The sequence below is a fragment of the Penicillium expansum genome, assembly GCF_000769745.1.
Source record: "Penicillium expansum strain MD-8 chromosome Unknown contig359, whole genome shotgun sequence".
Classification (NCBI taxonomy): Eukaryota; Fungi; Ascomycota; class Eurotiomycetes; order Eurotiales; family Aspergillaceae; genus Penicillium; species Penicillium expansum.
The window spans coordinates 127029-148464 of record NW_015971204.1 but is presented as its reverse complement, the minus strand read 5'-3'; the positions used below and the strand labels follow the sequence as shown (position 1 = coordinate 148464).

The 21436-nt window shown below is 48.9% G+C and overlaps 6 protein-coding genes across 6 annotated transcripts; 2 read left to right on the top strand and 4 right to left on the bottom strand.

Moving 5' to 3' along the window:
* Positions 1 to 523: 523 nt before the first annotated feature.
* set2 (SET and WW domain protein) lies at positions 524 to 3414 on the top strand (the record flags this gene model as incomplete). The annotated part of the gene is made up of 4 exons (XM_016747513.1): positions 524 to 920; positions 1035 to 2647; positions 2697 to 2777; positions 2851 to 3414. 4 exons carry the CDS (start codon positions 524 to 526, stop codon positions 3412 to 3414), a joined length of 2655 nt encoding a protein of 884 aa, XP_016602061.1.
* A 647-nt stretch (positions 3415 to 4061) lies between these two features.
* PEX2_102420 (translation initiation factor 6) lies at positions 4062 to 5268 on the bottom strand (the record flags this gene model as incomplete). The annotated part of the gene is made up of 5 exons (XM_016747512.1): positions 4062 to 4422; positions 4539 to 4727; positions 4834 to 4920; positions 5097 to 5168; positions 5234 to 5268. The coding sequence occupies 5 exons, from the start codon at positions 5266 to 5268 to the stop codon at positions 4062 to 4064; spliced, it is 744 nt and encodes a 247-aa protein (XP_016602060.1).
* Positions 5269 to 8534: 3266 nt separating this feature from the next.
* Positions 8535 to 11089, bottom strand: PEX2_102410 (uncharacterized protein; the record flags this gene model as incomplete). Its single annotated transcript, XM_016747511.1, has 4 exons — positions 8535 to 9317; positions 9370 to 9474; positions 9529 to 10949; positions 11002 to 11089. The coding sequence occupies 4 exons, from the start codon at positions 11087 to 11089 to the stop codon at positions 8535 to 8537; spliced, it is 2397 nt and encodes a 798-aa protein (XP_016602059.1).
* A 2068-nt stretch (positions 11090 to 13157) lies between these two features.
* PEX2_102400 (uncharacterized protein) lies at positions 13158 to 14315 on the bottom strand (the record flags this gene model as incomplete). Its single annotated transcript, XM_016747510.1, has 1 exon — positions 13158 to 14315. The coding sequence occupies one exon, from the start codon at positions 14313 to 14315 to the stop codon at positions 13158 to 13160; it is 1158 nt and encodes a 385-aa protein (XP_016602058.1).
* Positions 14316 to 16071: 1756 nt separating this feature from the next.
* PEX2_102390 (putative UV excision repair protein (RadW)) lies at positions 16072 to 17589 on the top strand (the record flags this gene model as incomplete). Its single annotated transcript, XM_016747509.1, has 7 exons — positions 16072 to 16089; positions 16157 to 16204; positions 16268 to 16343; positions 16419 to 16498; positions 16564 to 16896; positions 16950 to 17417; positions 17473 to 17589. 7 exons carry the CDS (start codon positions 16072 to 16074, stop codon positions 17587 to 17589), a joined length of 1140 nt encoding a protein of 379 aa, XP_016602057.1.
* Positions 17590 to 18615: 1026 nt separating this feature from the next.
* Positions 18616 to 20095, bottom strand: smp3 (glycosylphosphatidylinositol-alpha 1,2 mannosyltransferase smp3; the record flags this gene model as incomplete). Its single annotated transcript, XM_016747508.1, has 3 exons — positions 18616 to 19558; positions 19633 to 19760; positions 19814 to 20095. 3 exons carry the CDS (start codon positions 20093 to 20095, stop codon positions 18616 to 18618), a joined length of 1353 nt encoding a protein of 450 aa, XP_016602056.1.
* Between the last annotated feature and the right edge of the window lie 1341 nt (positions 20096 to 21436).

The following is a 21436-nucleotide window of genomic DNA, read 5'->3' as shown; positions in this document are numbered from 1 at the left end:
GGCTTATGCTGACAGCATTGGAAGGCAGGACTGATAACCCTGTCACGGTTCCCAGTCTAAGTGATCGACCATGAACATCCAAGGACATAAATGTTAAAACTACAAAATTGGGATCGAGGAAAGACTATTGTCACTCTCCCATTACTCTACCAGAGTGCTCCCATGCCTTATCCCATACCTATTCAAGATATGTTCCTATGAACCTCTTGAGGTGGAACTGAGCTCAACCTCCCATGTTACAACCCCAGAGGTGATATCCCAAGGTCAACCAGATCTATACAAAAAGACAAAACAAAACAAACTAGGCTCTCAAGGCGGTGAGACCGCCAAATGACAATAGCTTCGAATTGAGTCAAATTAGGAGATTTTTATCAATGAGATTGTTACCTTTACCGCTCTGGCAACCCCCTTGATTCCCGAGGGCATATCCTGGCAGAATCATCCCCGAACTTCGTATTCTGCTTTATTTTCTTTCCTCTCTCTCTCTTCCAACACATATCTCCCAATCGTAGTCCGTGTTGTCATGTCTGCTCATGACCACGCGGACTCTGAAGAGCCTGCCAAAATGGAGCGGCACTCCCCGGTAAACGGCAATCATTTGAAAAACGGCGACTCGCGTACCTCCTCTCGATCGCCTCTCCCCCCGAAAAAGGAGTCCTCCCCCAACTCCGACCCATCCGATACAATGAAGGAAAACATCGGCGAGATCGTCGTTAAACAGGAACCGGGCCAACCGCTCAAGCTATCTCGAAGCTCGTCGCAGAAAGTCGCGTCGCGACCTCCGCCGCTGTACACGCACCTGCCCGATAGCACCCAGGATGCGCTCGCCACCTTCGAACAGATCCCCGGCTGTATCTACGCCAACAAATACATGGGATACACTGAACATGCCATGGAATGTGATTGCGCTGAAGAGTGGGGTAAGTTTGGTTTTCGAGTAGCCTCAGTGTCGTCTTTTCCGATTTCTAAGGGGATATTCTCTCACTTTGGCAATGGTTGAACCTCCGCGAGCATATCACTGATCCACTCTGTAGACCCGAAGATTGGTCAGAATATCGCATGTGGCGAGGATTCGGACTGCATCAACCGCGCGACCAAGATCGAATGTGCAGGCGACTGCGGTTGTGGCTCCGACTGTCAAAACCAACGGTTTCAAAAAGGACAGTTTGCTCCGGTTTCCGTTATCAAAACAGAAAAAAAGGGATTCGGCTTACGCGCGGAAAAGAACCTCGACCCGGGCGAATTGATTTACGAATATGTTGGTGAGGTCGTGGGAGAACAGCAATTTCGAAAGCGCATGAGACAGTATGATGAGGAGGGCATCAAGCACTTCTACTTTATGTCCTTGAACAAGGGCGAGTTTGTCGATGCGACCAAGCGAGGCAACCTGGGACGATTCTGCAATCACTCGTGCAACCCCAACTGCTATGTGGACAAATGGGTCGTGGGCGAAAAGTTACGTATGGGAATATTCGCTGAACGCGCTGTTCAGGCCGGCGAGGAGCTGGTTTTCAACTACAATGTTGATCGATATGGTGCCGACCCCCAGCCCTGCTATTGTGGGGAGCCGATGTGCACGGGATTCATCGGCGGACGCACTCAAACTGAGCGCGCGACCAAGCTGTCGAATGCAACTATCGAGGCTCTTGGTATTGACGAGGCCGATGGCTGGGATACTGTGGTGGCGAAACGCCCAAAGAAGAAGAAGATGGAAGAGGACGACGAGGAGTATGTGGACAGCGTGCAGCCCAAGTCGCTGGATGAGGATGGTGTTACCAAGGTCATGGCGGCTCTTGTGCAGTGCCAGGAGAAGTGGATCGCGGTCAAACTGCTAGGCCGTATCCAGCGCTGTGATGATGAACGCGTTCGCAATCGCGTGGTCAGAATGCACGGATACCAGATTCTGAACTCCCAGCTCGCTCAATGGAAGGAAGACCAGAACGTGGTTCTGCAGATCCTGAACATCCTGGACGGGTTCCCGCGACTCACTCGAAATAAGATACAGGACTCCAAGATTGAGACGAACATTCGGCCGTTGACGACCTGTGACGATGAGCGCGTCGCGAAGAAAGCAGTCGCCCTTCTCGAGAGCTGGGCGGGTCTGGAAGTCGCCTACCGAATCCCGCGCATGAAACGTGGCAAGGATGCGAAGCAGGCAATAAACCAGTTCGAGCGCCGCGAAACTGGACAAGAGCAGCGCCAGCGATCTCTTACTCGCTCTCCATCTCCTGCTTACGATCCTCCTCGTGGACCAGCGCAGCAGCGAAGAGACCGAGGTCCTCAGCGGCCCAGACAACCCAACCGTCGTGGTCCTCGGCCACTGCCTGAGGGATGGTACACTGCAGAGGCGGAGGGTCGCGTTTACTACTATTCTGCATCAGGCAAAACAACCTGGGAACGGCCAACTTTGCCTGCTACTCCCGCTACTCCTGCGCCGGGTCAGCCTGCCAAAAATCAACAGAATTTGGCATTGCAGAGTATCATTGACGGGATTATGAACACCCAGGAGGACACACCCTCTGAGCACCGAACTGATACACCCGTGACTCCTCAAGCTTCTGCCGATCAACCAGAGAGAAGACATAAAGATGGAGAAAAGTGGAGGAAACTTCCATTGGAAAAGCAGAAGAGAATTTACGAGAACACTGTGAGTATTCACGCAGCAAATTGGATACGACTGGACTAACACACCCCAGCTTTTCCCGCATATCAAGCCCGTGGTGGATCAGTACAAACACAAGATCCCTGACCATCATTTGAAACGATTTGCCAAGGAGGTAAGATCACAGACGCTCACTTTCGATTCTCTTTCTGATGAGATGTAATTGTTCTGACATTCCTCATTAATAGACTGCGAAGAAACTTGTTGAAAGTGATTACAAGAATAATCGCGTCAAGGATCCCACCGCGAAGATCTCCACGAAGCACCAGCAAACCGTGAAAAATTACTGCAAGACCTTCTTCCGCAAGGCTGCAGCCAAATATGTGGATCGCGAGAAGCTCGAGAGTGAGAAGTCGCAGGACGCCACCCCGAACCCCGGAAACGAGGTTCACAGCACAGGCGACGACGAAGCCGTCGCAGGTGCACCTGCTAGTTCTCCCCTGGAAGACGACGACGCCGCGTCTCTCAAACGCAAGCGAAACGGAAACCTGAACGTTGACGGTGCTGAAGATGGAGCCGCCTCTCCCTCCAAACGACAGAAATCTACACCCCCACCCCCTCCTCCCCCGCCTCCTCCAGCAGATCTTCCTGAAGATGATGCCGACGGTGACACCAGCATGGGAAACACTGGAGATGACCCTTCACCTCCGAAAGACGGCTCCAGCACTGCAGTCGATGTCAACATGGAGATAGAAGCGGAGAATGAACCACAAATGGAGCAACCTCAGCTCAGTATCGAGGGACAGGTGTAGGCAACTCCAGCGGCTCTTGTCTTATTTTGTCCTTGTGCATCAATACCCAAAAGCGAGTAAAAAAGCGAGACAGTCGGAAGAAGAATGGAGGGATTGAAACTGATATCTCAACTGCCTGCATTACTTTTGCTTCTAACTTGTTCTTTTTGTGCCATTTTTATCTTTTTTTTTTTGCTTTTCTATTGCTTTCTATGCTGTCGACAATACCCCCGAGCCCAAGTGCCACTATCATAGTTTGCATCAATTCAGCCTGTGTTGAGCTGTAAGCTTCGTGCTTTTTAAGAGATCTTAAAATACAGACGAATATCTAAAGCTATATATATAAGAAGGACTAAGACCATCTCGATCGATATTCTCAAGTGTCAACATCTATATCTCGATTTATTTTTTTTAAAAAATCTTTGATGCTACACATTCCATCCATCATGCATAATTCATTCGAGTATATGCAAGCATAGGCATTACAGACTCCCAAAGAAAGACCCATCAGACCGAACAGAGCAGAGAACACAGAGCCGAACAGGCCAAAAAAAAAGTTGAATACCAGTACTTTCAAATCAAAAAATCATTCCAGCGTGAAAATAAGAACAGGACCATGTACCGTAAAAAAGCTCACTAGAAAAGTGCAATCTAAAAGATCAACAAATCTAGTAGAAACTCTCCACAATACTATCCTTATTAACACCAGCCCCGCCGGCACCACCGGGTGCCATCTCGCCAAGTCGGAACACAGACTCGACAACGCTCAGCTCAGTGGCTGTGGTGTCCAGTCCGGTGATGGCGAGCCAGTCGTTGACGACCATGCCGGCGCCGACGACGGGAGATCCGCGGTTCACACTGCCTGCAACGAGGGGAACTTGCAGGAGAGAGGAGAGCTCGTCCTGGTCGCGGATTGAGGTCTTGGGGTGAACAATTCCACCTTGGTTTGAGAGGGCCATGTACGAGCCTGTGAGGACGTTGTCGGCAACTGTTTGGCGGAAGACTTCTACGCCGAGGACATCGGCGATGCTGGGGGAAGAACGATATGTCAGTTTTGGAAGAAAAAAAAGCGAGGAAGAAAGTTTGGGATGGAATGGAATGATGAGAGGTTTTCGTGGCGCTGTAAACGCTGGATTGTTACTCACATCTCCTCGGTTTCACGCTCCAGATCGGGGTGCACGATTGCAACGTGATCGTTACAGCAGATAACATTGCCGAGCGCGGAGAGGCGCTCTTCTATGCGTTGGATTTTGACTTCGGCCGGAAGCGTGTTGCGCAGGTGTTGCAATTCTTGATCTGTAGTGGTTGTGGGGACAAGGAGACCTTTGCGGTTACTGGGGGCGAGATATTAGCATTCGTTTTCTTGACAGATGTTTTCCCTTCCTGGCAGAAAAGGCAGAAAAGGCAGTTCGTTTTGAACTGGCTGTATGTCCCACTCACCCAACGATCAGACGACCGACAATGCGGGTCCCGGCGATGGTTGCGTGGCAGATGGGGATGACATCTTGGAGTTCGGATTCGAAGACACTGGATTTGCATGTTAGTTGGGGTTGTTCATCGGTGTATTGGGGTAGAGGTTAGAGATTGAGATTTGGAATGGCACGATATTGGTGACGGTATGCCTTCGCATCCACCATTCCTACCAATGCCAGTCCCAAGTCTTGATCCCACACCCTTCTGAATGTCTGAATATTCAAACACACCTGTAGAAGTTCTCAGAAGCACCAACCGCAACGATAGCGTAGGCATTTGTCAGGCAAGAGAAAACGCCGACCCTAAATGGAAACCGTTAGCCCGAGTCCCCAAGAGTCCCAAACTTTCTTGACTTGAAGTATCTTACTCGTTCGAGTTCTCGAATTGCGCGCGAACAGCCATAATGGTTAGAGTATCAGAAGATGTTGCAAGTGACAGGGTGGGAAAAAGTGTGCGGTGTGGAGCGGGGTAGCGAAAAGCGAGCTAACAGATGCAGCAACAGAAACAGAAACCGTTCGGAATTAGGAAATCAAAGAATCTAGGATTTGCAGAATGAAGCCGAGAGATAAATAAATTGGCAGAGACGTGCGATCCAACTGAAAAAAGACCAAAAGCTCGGGCCAATCAGAACGTCGTCTGAGTTTGCCCCGCCGGAGCCGCAGAGGCGAGGTTGGTGGGTTGATGTAATGTACCGGTACTTATTTTATTATTGTGTGTAGTATGGTAAAGTATGTACTAGTACCTAATTTCTACTGACTCATTCTGTCTCATATTGACAATGATTCATTCGACTACATTCATGCGACTTCATTTGATCTCATATTGTTCTTGGTACTTTATTCTCCATGTCAGTCATAGTCATACACAGCCACAATAACAGTCCTTGCCTAGAACATGGCTGTGCTGCAGCGTGTCAACTCTAGTCATTCTACTCATACCTACTATTCTAGTCTAGTACTATGCCCTTATACTTCCCCTTTTATATATGAATATTATGCAATGCTCTGTACGAACCACACCATCTTAGCCCTTATTATTTATTACTTTGCTGTATGTAGCCTAAATCTATAGAACGAGTATGTATCTTCGTAGATTTTATTATTGTTATGACTAGAACCATCGTGATAATGTTACCAGCAAGGTGATCTTCTTGCTCCCCGTTGAGGTCTTGTTTAGGACATCACCGGAGCTCTTGCTCTCCTCATAGCTATCCTCCTACTGGGTGGTATCATCGCTTAGCGACCACCCTCTCTTAGCGATCATCGCCACGTAGAGCACCTTTTTGTTATAATCAACGCGCTTGCGCACTTGTCAAAACGTTCCCAAACGGCCATGGCCTCTTGTTCAGCATACATGCGATATAGCATAGCCCATTCATTCTAAGGGAGGAAAGCTAAGGGGAATGAAAAATGATGATCTCATTGGGACTACCGTAGCCTATCTACCGGTCGTGGTGTTCAGCTGAGAGCGGTCACATTCGTGTTGGAAACTCATACATAGCACGGTGGTAAACCGGGCTCGAACGAGGCGTTGCGTCTTGATAAGGAGGAGGATCGGAGATTTCTCCTGGGTATTCACATGGAATTTGACTCCTGGTTGGCTGCGTCGTTTCTGTGGAGTTCTCGAGATTTGCTTCTTCGATTTGCCCAGTTCGCAAGGTTCACATGTGAATTACTCTTTCTGGTTATATCATCAGTTTCTGAGGCTTTTTGAAATCAGCACCAGGTTGTTCCGTGGTGTCATCCCCAACGAACGCCAGGATTTCCCAAAAGCGTACTCGAAGTAAATCGATCTCAATGGCAGAGACTCCAGACCACTGTGGCTATTCATCATTAAACCAGCTGGAGTTGGATTGGTGAGTGTTTCCTTCTACTCTCTTTCCGTTCTCTCATGAAAGTTATGGCTCTTGTGTAGCCCATATCGAAGTTGCGATATTGATGAGGTGCTGTTTGTCAAGCCGGACATCGGTCTAGTGTAGCTCTCATCAGGCGTCTTCACCATGCCAGTCTTCGCCCACTTGGAACCAATGAGTTGATTAGTTCTTTATCAAAATTCAGAATTTGTCATCATACCTCTCTCTTTTGGTTGATTCGGAGGAAACGAGACTCCTCACCATCGGTACTCAATCTATAAACGATTGAGTTTCGAAAAGGATATGTATGGTCTTCTCTCCTGGTGCACACAGCCTAGAAACAGAAGTCATAATTAGTATACAAATAGCTTTTTGAACTTAGCTTGGCTTATATTCGATAAAGACTTACCCATATACCATAGGGCCTGGTCATCTCTTTGGGAATTTCAGGGGATCATCCGAAAATGTGATTGAAGGTATTGTAAGTGGATTCTGAAAGGCTGTGATATTATCACCAGTCTTTTTAATCACATGGACTGGTGAAATGGGGATGTTGAATATCCGAGTTCCATTTCTAGATCTCCATTTGGATCTGGGGCTTGGTGCGGTTGAGTTTCACAGCTGCGGCCATATTTGATTTGCCTTTGGCGGGATCTACCCACATTCTCTCCTATAACTTGTGGGGTATGAGCTCATGGGCTCATGGTCGAATAGAGTGGGGAGTCCATTGTTGACGTATGGCCGAATCCTGTCTTCGATGGATCGGCTTCATCTCGAGGTGTGTAGTATGGTATTTATACATGCCTACAGGGCAGCAGACGATGATTAGTCTACTGAGATATATACTTTGAAGACTTCAAAAAGCAGTCAGCAGAAGGATACATCGGATGAGGATGAATCTAAGCAACTTGGGGCAACTAGGTGGGAATCTTGTCATCTTCCAAGAAACATGGAAGCCAGCTACACTGTTGTAGCTGTTGTTGTGGGTGAGCGACTTCCTCATGCGGCGTGATATCGTGCTCTTCGATAGAGGACGTGACAGAGCCTGCATACCTTGTTACTACCTTGTAGCTTTCATGGCAACGAGACTCTTGGATGATGATGGTTGGACTAATTGCGTGCATTCCCTCACGAACGTGCCGAGGGTGTATGGAAGTCTAGAGGCTTATTGTGCATGATGTCTTTGCTCTGGCAGTCGCAAAGTCGATGCCAGCTAGCAGATTCTTAGATAGCTTGGCGTGTTCCGGGGACTCTGCCTGGTCCACCGGTGCACCGTAGTATTCCTGGCATCTTACATCGTCGCCGTTCCAGTGGTAGCTTGTGCCATTACGACAGCACAGCTAGATACTTCCCGGTCAAAGAGGGGATACGGGTGAAGGAAGTGAAAGAGGCGAGAAGAGGTGGAAAGTAAGACGGGCGATGTGACAGGACGAGATGTGGCAGGATGATATGAGCTCCCTGTCGAAGATTGGTTCTGGCGTCTGCGCTTATTAGGTCTTCCCTCGCATGACTATTTCTTGGGTTCATTTGACTATCTCTCACTGCTCACTAGTTACTCGCTTTTACTTTTACTTTTACTTTGAATTTGATTCGGATATGTTTTCACACTCACATGTCTCATCACTTACTACTGTCTCCATATTACATCCCACCTCAATACAGAAATCAATCAAACGAGAAAAAAAATCTATTCATTATGATGCCCTCCCCCCCTATCCCCACTCGGGGGGGAGGACATCGCAACTAAACATACAAAAAAGAATTGGTATCAACTGCGGGGAACGCTACACAAACATCTTGGTACAAGCCGGCGGGTCTAGTACCCGCGCGGCGGGGGCGGGGGGTGAGATCCGGGCGGCGGCGGCGGCGGGAAGTACAGGGAGGGCGCGTGGCCCTGGGGCATGTAGCCCGGCAGGGGCAGGCGCGCGAAGTTGGAGCCCGGGGGAGGGGGCAGCTGCGGCGGCCCGTTCATTGCGAACGGGTCCGGCAGGCCCAGCCCCATCCCCAGCTGCTGGCGGGCGGGGAGAAGGCGCCGCGGCTGCTGGGTTGGGGTGGGCCGTGGGAGGATGAAAGACCGCGGGTCTGTTGGCCCGTGGCCGTGGAGGGAGGATGGGGGAGGGCCCGGGTGGGAGTGGGTGGGTTGGGGGAGGAGAGCACGGTGGTGGGTGCCGGGGTCGGTTCGCATCATTGGGAGGTGTTGGGGCAGGGGCTCAGTCAGAGCCGCATCTGCCAGAATAGAAAGTGCTCGTGGGTGCACTGGGAAATCAGCGGTGCCATCATAGCCGACGACCTTGCCGGTCGCCTCTTGCTCCTGGATGTAGGTGGCTGCATGAAGCATGCTGCCGAAGGCATCCTTGGCGCACATTCGCAGAGCGTCTTCGTCGGTGATTTCTGTTGGTGCGATCTCCTCGTTCAACCGGCCCATCCGTACTCTCTGAACGAATTCCTCCCATCCCTCCTCCGCTGCCACAAAGTCAACTGCCCCCTCCGGATCTCGTACTGCTTCGGCTGCAAATCCACGCTCTACCTGCCTTACTGCCGTCTCGCCGTCTCGGAAAAGGAATTGCTTCACGGATTCTTCTGAATCCGATGTGTCGTACTGGAGACAGATTAGCTGTGTATTCGTTTTTGGAAGAATTCAGAGTACTTACCTCGGTGTGTTCATCATCCTCGGCCACCCTGCGGCCCTGGATCAAGGCCATCATCTTGCCCATAAGCATCGTAAGCATCTCTTCTTGGACTTGCTCGATGAGTAGCTATTTCCACAAGTTAGAATTGTTCAGTAATGAGATGACTTGATCCAAACTTACCGTTGAGGTATCTTTGATGGTGTGAACCTTGCCCTCATGCTTCCGAGTCTCCAACTCGGTGTTCACCTTGTATTCGTTGTTCACTCTCTCAACTGCCTTGCGTTCGTACTCACCCAGATCCCGCTGGACTTGTTCGAATTCAGGACAGTCTTTGTGTCCATTTTTCTCGCGAGCAAGCTTGTGCATGGTCTGATCGGCCATGAAGCTCAGCGCAAAATGCTGCGCCTGGCCAACTTTCTTGAAGAGCACAGACATTTGCTCCTGGCGAGTTTTTGCTGGCATTGATTCTGGAGTAGGCGATGGGGTGGGGCCACGCCAATTTTCTGTGACGTCCCAGATCTCGTCTTCGATTTTCTTGCCTCGTTTGATAATTGTGGCCTTGGCACGGCCACGTCCTCGACCGCCTCGAGGTTTGGTAACTGCTGTAGGTCGAATTGGGCCGACAAATCCACCGCGGCTTCCGCGACCACGGCCCCGGCCACGTCCTCGCCCCCGGCCGCCACGGGCTCCTCGACCTCCACGACCTCCTCGAACAGTGGGGTTGTAAGTAGGGGGGTCGAACTCTTCCGAAGGAATAGGGATGTCCTCGGGAGATGTTTCATTTTGAGTGTCAAGCTCTGTGCCATTTTGAAAGTGGCTCTCTGGAGTCTCTTCAAGTTCGGTCTCATCAAGTCGCAGCTTTTTGTTCCTAAGATCCTCGGAATCATAATCCGGGTTTTCATTTTGCAGTTCAAGTGACCTCCGCTTGCGCGCAAATCGGGGTGAAGACACCGCACTGAATGGCGCTTCTTCAATCTGGGAAATCTTGGGGCTTTGACCGACGGGGGTGTCCTCAGCCTTTGCGTTGGCTAGCTCTGAGAAATTGTTCATGTTATTGTTCATATCATCGACCATGGCATCAGCAGGGTCGATTTGCGTAGCTCCAGGCGACACTGGAGCCGAAGCAACCATGCGAGGTTCAGGAGATTGAGAAATTTTTTGAAATGGAGGCTCGGACTTGAATTCCTCATCATAGTCCATGTCATCATCTGGCTCGGTGATTTGATTATCAACGACTTTGGTTGGCGAGATATCCTCTTCGAAGACGCCATCTCCATCCGGCTTTAGTCTTGCTGACTGCCGGGTGGTCCGCGAAGACTCAGGAACAGTCCGAGGATGCCGGGGACGGCGAGTGCGAGGGGTCTCTGGGTTTTGTGAGACAGCACTTGCATTTTCATCTTCCCCATAGGCATCAGAATCAGCATGTTGCATTAGTTTGAGTGAGGAAATTTTTAATTTGATGATGTGCGAGCGGACTTCTGGTCTGCTCGATGATTCATTGGAAGGAAGATGGCCAGGAAGACTGGCGCGGCCACGGCCGCGACCACGTCCTCGGCCTCGACCTCTTCCACGAGTAGTAGTAGTGGGAATTGGAATAATATCTATACATGAGGTCAGAGATTGGACCAATGGCGCAAACCTGTATGAACTTACCTTGTGCGGTGCGCCCAGATCGCGTAGAAATACTAGGAGTCCTGGGAGCAGGCTGCGCAGCCGCGCGATTTTTCCTTCTTCCCACCATCGCTGTTGGTCTGAAGAAAATCAGTTTTGAACGGGGAAAATTGGTCCAGTAGCAGCAAGGGGGTGAAGCGGGAAATCAGGGAGAGGGGATATTGAACAGTAAATCCAATGGAGGATACATCAGTAGAATAGACTCGAGGTTAAGAATAGTACAGTGGCTTCAAAGGGGGGGAATGGTAGTAGAAAAAGGAAAAAAAGTACAAGTCGCGTTGCCAAATGCAGAATACAGAGAGGAAACGTCACTGTTGGTAGTGGAAAAAAAGGCTTGGCAGGAAAAGCGCGAAGTAGAGACGATACACGCGATCAAAGATCCGAAGATCAAAAGATACAAAGATGTAAAGATCCCAAGGTCCCAAAGGTTCACAGGAACCTCAAAAGGCCAAGATCAAGGGGACAGGGTTTTTGAAGCATCAAAACGAGATAGAGAACACAAAGTGGAAGATTGGAAGGGGGTAGAGAAAGAAAACCAGTCCAGATTCATGAAATGACTTACCAAAGCGATGGATCCGGGAAAAAAGATGCGAAGTAAAAAGAGAAAAAGCAGAGATCTACTGCAGGATTTGACCGGGTGGATGGGGAAAACGGGGCCAAGTAAAAAAAAACGGGGGGGGGAGAGAGAACAGATAAAGATAGTAGAAGCAGAACCGAAGAGTAGAAGTTGAAAGAACACGAGAATATGGGGGGGGGGAAATGAGTAAGATAGTCGAAAATAGAAAAAGTAGAAAAGGTGAAAAAGTAGGAAGAGATGAGAAGAGGGAAAAAAGAGGTCGAGAAAGAAGAAGAAGAAAGGGAAAAGGTCAAAACAAGTTGATTATGGAACAGCTGAACCTTGGATTCTTCTCCTATAGAACAATAGAGTCTATAGCTAAGTACAATAATCTATATCATACTTTCGTATTCTCAATTCAATTCAAATCTATTAGAGAATATATTCATATTCTCGTATTAGTCTATGGTCTATGTCTATGGTCTATGTCTATTGAGATCGGTGACTTTTCCGTGACTCGGCTGAGGCTCGGGAATAGAGCCATAGCATACTACTCCTTCAATACATTATACATTCAACCTTGAATAGACTATCTTCATTCATTCTAAAGCGTCTGCCTAAGAACAATAGAGTCTATACAAACATCATGTGCGTGTATCTCCGATCCCCAGCCACATCCGGCACACACCTACCGGAGTATTTGGCCCACCCTATGAACTTAAGGAGATTACGTGTCTAGATAGTATACTGATAATATGCTGAGACTTTCTATCTTTTCATTCTTAGTATCTCCATCAATACATTCATATTCTACATATCATCCTATTTTCTATCTTCTTGCTTCTATATCCCTTTCCCCTACAGAAAAAATATACGGACCCACTTAGTCTGGGAGTCGGTGACAGCAACGCATGCGGTTGATTTGCAATAGACTCTATACGGAGTTCTCTCAATGCTATTGGCTCTAATAATTATTTTCAACATTTCCAGCACGAATATACTACTCCGTTCAGAGTATTTCAATCATGTGTGTCTCTTTCTCCAAGGTGCTCTAGTCCACGTCATCCCTAGCTACTAGCACAAATCGTATATATTGCATTTTTTGCCACAAAGGGCAGCCTAGTCCATAATTATACATGGAAAGATCGTATTCGCAATTTAAGCCTTTGTCGGCCCATAACCCAGCTATAACACCAATAAGAGGAAAATATCTATCAAAAAATAACATCTCAAAAGACCACCATAACAGACCTCACGAGGCTGCATCAGCGGCCGACCATTATTAACATGGAAAGTCAATTCAAAAATAAAAAGAGTCTTCCAGGTATCATCCAATACAAAGGTGCAATTAGAAAATACGAATACTAGATGAAGTCACATTCCAAAGTTACTTCTAAACTCCAATATATACTTGCACCGGTTCAGTTCAGTATATGCAATACAATTCATTTCAATATATCCAATTATACCACCCATCCATTTCCTATGTACACAAATATATCCAAAGATCCATCCATCATGTACAAAAAAAAAAAAAGAAAAAAAGAAAACATTGCAAGTCATGCAGATCACGGTAGATCAATCACTTTTCATAAGGGGATTCGTTCAAGTCATATCTCTTCTCAGTAAAACCACCTCGAGTCGGATTTGGCCTGGTGCGGAGGGTTTCCTCTGCCTCCGACCCGGGCAACGGGGAGGGTGTACGCATCGCCTGGTCACGAAGCGAGCGGGCGGATCTCATGCGCGTGATCGTCCCCGCCGTGATGGTCTGTCCCGCACTCGGCGAGGCTTTCACCATTGTCCCCGGTGCAAATGTTGGGGATGGACAGGGGCTTGTTGAGCGGAAGAGAGGGTGGATGTTGTCCTCGCCGAACGGGTTGTATTCCCACGTTGAGCTGTTGGAGGTGGACTGTGTTGGGGAGTCAACGCGGATTGTTGACGCTGTTGGCGATGGCATTGGTGGGTGGACTAGACTGTCTAAAGAGAGTGCGGTTGGTGGGTTGCGGCGTAGGCTGGCCATGCTGCGGATGCTGTGGGTGCCTCGGAGGAGGGGGCGAGTGTCCCGGTCTGGGAGAGTGTCTGGCCGTCTGTCCTGTGTTGGGGATGGGCATGGTGAGGAGTGGGTTGAGGAGCTTGTGTCGATGGAAGCGTGCTTTTCTTCCTTGGTGCTTGAAGGACAGAGTGTTGCGTCTGAGTAGCGGCTGGATCGCCGAGGGAATTTGCGGAGTGAGGATCTTTTGGGTTCGAATAGCTCGGACAAGTCGCATACTCGAGGGGGAGATGGGAGGAAATTAGGGCTTTGTGGGATATCCTTGAGCTCTTGGGAGTAGACCTCTTGAGAGTAGGGACGCGGCCATTCGGGATTGGTTTTCTCCTGAGCTAGTGTCATCGCGAGGAATCCACAGTACAAGCCTTGTGCGAACACTGATAGTGCCCAGGACACAAAGCGAACCACGAAGACCGAGGCTTGAGGACTCGTTGTCATTGCTCCGGCAGATGCCGCAGCGGCAATGAGTAGGTATCCGCCGGCGAGACAGATCCATTGTTGGCGGCCGGTTTGGATATTTCGGTGGTGTAGCAGGCCGAGGGCAATCAAAGCCACGCAGCTCACTGCACTTAGGATAGTCGAGGCCACATCGGGCGAGGCTTTTGAGATTGCATAACAGATGCCATTAAGAATGGTGACAATGAATGTTGCGAGCAAGGAGGCCGCCGCCAGTGAGTAAGACAGGCAAGACATAGTAATGGAAAAGAGAGAAAGGCTTGACAAAAGAGTGGCCTGGGAAGTATATCAAAAGAGAGTAAGAGAGTGTGGATATGTCAAATGTTGGCAGGCTGCCAATCCAAGACGTTTACCAATGCACGCAATGAGTGTAAGGAATCTGCAGACTCCATTAGAGGGAGGATGTCAGTATTTATGAGTTGGGCATGCGTGGACGCAGAGGGTTCGCAATACGGGACGGGGCGATGCGGATCTCAGCGTGGCTCAAAGTATATCGGGGAAGCAGTCTCAACCTGTCAATTCCTTTTTCCCAAAAGAGATCGGTCTGATCCATCATTCCAGCATGATGGTTAAACTTTGTAGATAAGAACCGGCTTGACAAGGATTATGTCGATTGGCCGCGGTAGAGAAATCTCGGTGGAGATGCACAATGGTGTGTGGATATTGCCAATTGTCGTATTTTAGCCATTGAGGCGAAGCCATAGCGCCTAATTCTGGGGTAGGGCCCTGCCAGCCTAGACCTGTCCTGCAGAGTAGAAATCCGATAATTTGGTAAATCTCACTAACAATGGCACTATTCAATCTGATCCATCAGTCTTGTGGATAACACCGCCCGGTCGAGGTGGCGGGTCCTCTCTCGATCTCAATAGCGCGGACCGGATGTGATGTATCTCTCTCCCTTGCGAGAGAAAATCTCCGTACTCTCCTGGATCTCGGTTGGACCAGACGGAGCTAAGTAAAGTGTGAGTTAAGCCAAATTCAAAATTGTACTTTTTAGATTCTATAGATCCATATTTTCCGTAGCAGAGGTATAGACGGGATATCATGACCTGTCCTGCAGGAACGGGGTATACAGGTTGGATTGTCTACCTGTGATTCGGTCAATGTCTTTCCGAAAGAAGTTTGCTGCATGCAATTGATAGTATTTGTCAAATTTAATAAACAAGAATATTCGGCGGCGCTTGTGGCCTTGTCTCGTCTTTTTGATGGTCTTTTTTTGGTGGTCTTTTTGGTAATCCCCTTGGTAGTATTGTTTAGATACATTCTCATTATTGTTGTAGCTAGAGTATAGATGGTAAAAACGGCGTGGAAAGGACGTTTCCTTGTATAACCTTCGAGTGATTTTCTGTGTTTTGTGGATGTTTCATGTGCATCTTTTTTCGTGTGGGTACAATATGTGCAATGTACGACGTCCGTGCTACTTACTCCGTACTTGAGAGGCAATAGTGGCGCTTAATACTGTGTTATATAGGAGTTCAAAGTGCCGAGTATTCGTTCTAGCAAAAAGCCCTCAATGTCATTGGGACCAAGTTGGGACACAGATCTGCATCCTCAACCTATGGACTCTCGACGTCTGCCTGGGATGTTGTCATCGAGGCGGCCAACAGGCGACTAGCTTGGAATCAAATGGAGTTGGTAGACCTGAGGTATTATATGTGCATATGTACACCACATGGAGAGAGAGCCGTGCACAAGAATAACAAAAATAGCCTAAGATCAAGAGATCCTGGTTGAAAAAACCTGGCCCTACGAAGTTGTCATGGTCAAGTAGTTGAGTGGAAGTAAATCCGAAGGCGGTCACCGTACTCGTTTGCTATCGATCATCGTCACTCTGAATGCTCCCCTCCTACTTACTTTTCCTTCTCTTCGACTTTTCTTCGACTACATCGCTGAGAGGATCCTTTGCATCAACTACTCTCCCTTTCTCCTATCTCAATTCGTCATCTTTTCTCCCTGCCCCTTTTCTCCCTGGTTCTACCCAAAAAGCGGCAAAATGAAGCTCACTTTCAAGGTACATTTTGAAAACTTGCACTTGGGGTCCTCACAGCCACAGACTGCTGACAATCATCGACCCCTAGGACCTGAAGCAGGAGAAGTTCGTCATCGATGTCGAACCTTCTGAGACTGTATGTTTGCTCCCTTCCCTACAACCCAGCCAGCGTCATCGAGTGCGGGGCTCATCTATTTAGGTTCGCGAGGTCAAGGTCAAAATCGCCCAAGAAAAAGGCGAATATGAGGCAGAGCGCATGAAGGTCATTTACTCTGGTTCGTAGTTCCCCTTGATAGACGGATTCAATATCCACAGTGCTATGGCTAACCCTCGCTTTTTTCTCTTTGCAGGAAAGATCCTTCAGGATGATAAGACAGTCGAATCTTACAACATCCAAGAGAAGGATTTCCTAGTGTGCCTGCCTTCAAAGGTATGAGATAAACCTTGTCTATTATTCAGTGATCACCGAGCCAAAATTGACGGATTGATGCTCAGCAACCCAAGGCCGCCGCCTCATCTACCGCCTCCCAAGTTCCCTCCACCCCGGCTGCCCGAGCTCCTGTGTCAACACCCGCTCCTCCCCCAGCTCCTCATGCTGCCGCTGCTCCTCCCCCTTCTGCCGTCCCCGCGACCCCCTCCCCGGCCGGTGCGGCTCCGGCTCCATCCAGCGGTCCCGCCTTCGGAGATCCTTCCGCTCTCACCATGGGCTCTGCCGCTGAGGGAGCAGTTGTCCAGATGGAGGCAATGGGATTCGCACGTACCGATATCGACCGTGCCATGCGCGCCGCATTCTACAATCCTGACCGCGCCATCGAATACCTTCTAAATGTAAGCTTTTGTTGGAAGTGTATTCCTTGAATCTTTGCTAATTATCACGACAGGGTATTCCTGAAGTCATCCAGGAACAGCAACAACAACAGCGACAAGCCTCAGAGCCAGCTCCTACCGGCGCTACTCCCGCTGCTCCTGCTGCTCCTTCCGGTGGTGATGAGTCGCACTTCAACCTCTTCGAAGCTGCCGCTCAGGCCGGTGGTGAAGGTGGTGGCCGATCTCGCGGTGCTGCTGGTGCCGGTGCCGCTGGTGGTGAAGCTCTCGGCAGTCTGGAGTTCCTGCGCAGCAACCCCCATTTCCAACAGCTTCGTCAGCTTGTTCAACAGCAGCCTCACATGCTCGAGCCCATCCTGCAACAGGTCGCCGCTGGGAATCCTCAGATTGCGTCAATCATCGGACAGAACTCCGATCAGTTCCTGCAGCTTCTAGGCGAGGAACTCGAGGACGAGGAGGGTGCTCTGCCACCCGGCGCGCAGGCCATCTCGGTTACGGAAGAGGAGCGCGATGCAATTGAGCGTGTATGTTGAGAAAACCCCTCTATTTCATAGTTTCTTATAACTAACCCACAACCAGCTGTGCCGTCTCGGCTTCCCTCGCGACTCCGTCATCCAGGCCTACTTCGCCTGCGACAAGAACGAGGAGCTCGCTGCCAACTTCCTCTTCGATCAGCCCGACGAGGAGGAGCAGTAAAGAATTATATGTTTTCTCTCGACTTCTCATCTTCTTCCCTTAACTTTTCCCCCTCTAACGTTATGTTCTATGATGAATACCAAGCATGCTGCTGTTTGAATTGATTCCCATTTCTCCTCACCCCGGACCCCTTCCTATGAATACGACCCAGTGCTCAGCTTGGCATCTCTGAGTTTCTGCTTGCTGGGTGTGAACTTGGCTTCTTCGCATCCCGCTGTTCCCTCTCTCCAATACGTCAGTTATGTATTTACCTTAATGGGCAAAATGGGACCTGTTCGCTGCACATAGAGTATGTGAGTAGTTGTTCAACATTGTAAGCAGGATAAGTGGCAATCTTCGATCTGGTCATCTGCCATGGAGTGATTTTCGTTGGTGGTCACGCGTATTTTATATGCAGGTAGACATGTGCAGATGACCTGCGAATGGTTGGAATGTATATATCTATCCGCATAATGGAAGAAGTTTATATCCTCCACTCGGTACTTGAAACAGTGGAGACCGCCTAAATCGCTAGAGTAATATATCCTCGTAGCATTCATTACAAAGTATGTCGTTCCATAGTCTTGAGTTGATATATATATAACCCTTATCGCCCCTTATCAGATATTTATTTGAAGGTTGTCTCTTTTGGTTGTCTTTTTAAATGTCTTCCCTCCCTATATATTCATACATATCAGATCTAAGACTGAGATATTCGAATTGAGTGGCGTCTCCAGACCATAACCCAGCTGACCAGCCTAGACGGGAATAAAAAGTCAATGAATTAATTGAACAAGTACTACTTACATGTAGGTAGAGGTAAGTACAGAACCCAAAGATATCAACTCAATTCACGCCCATCCCCAATGCAAAAGGTATCTTATGGACCCAGTAACCCTAACATGCACCGAAAATATTCAGAGAAAAAAAAGAGAGATCGCAGTCCAAATCAAAATGAGAATGTAGTCCCCAAATACAGAAGATGAACAAAAATCCATGAATATAGTACAATCCATGAACAAGAAGAATCAGAGGCAAAAGAAAGACTTATTTGCAAGATCTCCGTACAGACCAAACACCCAGCCCACGGCGCCCAATGACCCGTTTCAGAGTCGGCAGGATTCCATCATCGCCAAAGTCCATATCATCGAGGTTAAGGTGTTTGCGATACGACCAAAGTGGATGAAGTTGCAAGTTCTGGTCTCGGCTCTGGCGCGTAGACACGGCGTATTGATCGAGGAAAGTAGCTGATGTAGGCGCGACTAAGAATACAGAAGATGGAATAGAGCAGTCAGGTACAACCTGCTCTAGCTGCTGCATCATCTCCACACCTGGAATGCCCATGAGATCCAGCGTCTGGATCTCGGTGGTCTGGTTGTCACCACCGAGAAGCCACAGCGGTGGTGAGTATGTCTTCCACCAGAAGACCGTCGCGGAAGGTATGTGGTGTGTTGTGCTGGACGAGACGATGTCGCGCATTGCTAGCTGCGTGGGGACGACGCCGCCTTGGTGGTACACGCCCATGAGGAAGCCCATGGCTGCGTTGAAGATGACCCACACGGCGAGGAGGAGGCGGGAGGGGCGCATGGGGACACAGCTAAGGAGGAGAGGCACGACTGGGAGGAGGAAGCGTGGTTCTTGGTGTGGGAACAGGGAGAGGAGCATCGTGGCCGAGAGCGCGGAGAGGGCGCGCACATTGCGCATCCAGTATGGAACCAGTGGCCAGCTGAAGAGAGAGACTAGCATGGCTATGTAGGCTGGTCCGAGGAGTTGGAGGAGGTTTGCGGTGAAGTGTTGGTGGTGGGGGTGGAGGCCGTGCTGGGCTAGGTTGGCAGTGTCGGTGTTGTAGAGTAGGTTGTTGAGGGGAGTTATTATGGGGTTGCGGAGGGTGCTGAGGGAGGCTGTCGGTCGGTAGAATGCTGTGTCTGCGTAGACTGCGATGAAGGAAAAGAGGAGACCAAAGAGGAGGAATGCTGCGAGGGAGAGTGGTCTGGTGCGAATGCGGGGTTAGTATATGTGCATTGGTTGAGGCGGTGGAAGGGAAGGGTATATAGATCGACGGACTTGCGCTGGAACTGAGGCAGCAATTGCAGGCCTGGGAATAGTAGGAAAGCCGGGAAGGTGATACGGTTGAAGACGCCCACCACGGCGATGAAGGCAAGCACAGCGTGGGAGAAGAAGGACGAGTGTCGCTGCGAATGAAGTTAGCGTGAATTATGTGCATTTGAAGCTTTCTCTCTCGCACCTTATTCTCGACAATGCGCCGAATCAGAACGAGCCCCCAGGCAACCAACAAGGTCTCGAGGCTGTTGGAGAATGTGTGCGTCTGATATGTCCAGGTGACATACGACGAGGCCACCAGCACCACTGTCGCGCGCCGATGACGCGGGGAAGGAACTAGCTCATAGATCGCCCAGTCCTCCAGAACAAAACTTAGTAGGAACATTCCACCGCGCAGCGCATAGTAAACTAAGTGGGGTGGGGTGCCCGACCCGATCTCAGTATAAAACCATTTCAAGAGGCTCATTGGAAGCTCGTAGGTCGCCCATAGTGGGAATATGCTGCGGATGGGGTGTTCGACAGTGAACTCCCATGGTAGCTTTGAAGGAAATGAGAATATGCGACCTATGTGTAGGCGATGCGGTCAATATTGTTTTGCCCTTCGTATAGGGGAGTCGCGGGACTGCCGGATCGCGCTTTTTCTTTGCTTTAGGGAAAATTGCAACAAAGATTTCCACGCGTTTTTGCAGTCGCGGTATGATTGCAATTTTTCAGGCGATCATTGGATAGTTGAACACACCTGCAAAAAGCTCTGGGCCTTGGAAATTCTCATCGGGATGTAGATAGCTTGGTGATAGCGCGAAGTACACGCGAATCACCAATAACAGTAAATATGTTCGACGCCACATGGTTATGAAAACATGGGAACATTATTAGAAGGAATTAAAGAATGAAAATGGTAAGGAATGAAGAAAGAAAGGAGTGGAAGGGGATGGGCTAGGAAGTAAAGGTAAACGCGTATTGGACGATGATATCACAGTCTTCGTGTTAAGCGGTAAATCGAAGTGGAGTGCAATTCAATAGATCAGTCCATTAGTACATTTGTATGTGTACTCCGTATGTTGTATGTAGTATTACTGTTATATTTTAGTAGAATCATCTACGGAGTACTTCGTAGTATATATCCATTAATGTTACAGCACAATCTTTGTTAATGTGATTGATCGTATAGATCTCGTATGCACAGTATTCCATACCCTAAGATACCATAGTTGATAGATCGACAATCTTACAAAGAATACTCCGTATAATAATCCAGAACATGATTTGCCCATTGACCTAGCTGCAATTGTTTCAGCCACTGCCTGGACAATTGCTAAAACTAAATACAACAGACATCATCTGTCCGCCATTGGTTCTGGCTTAGTACAAAGTAAAGCCAGGGTTGCTTGGAGGCAGCATCCTAGGTTCCCAACGTTGATCCCCATGCGAGCCGGTTACTAGTACGTTTGTGGTCAGTTTTTAATTTCTTCAAGTTGAAAGAATGAGTCAAAACAAATATTATTTGTTATAACGTAGGCAACTGTGAGAACTAAGAAGAATTAGGACGTGGGGGACATTGGAGCCTTGTTGGCCTTATCCATGGATACCGACCGCCTTTGGTAACTCAGAACCTCATAAACCTCATCCATCTACTCGTTACATCCTCGTCATTTTCAACCTTCCTCTTTCTTCACACCTACCAACTTTGAAGACTGAACTCTCACATCTCGATAATTCTACCACACCTTTCCCGCCAACTTGTTAGTAACATCCCCGCCACTGAATCACCCCGCACTGTTCAAAAGCGACTAGCAAAGCTAACCTC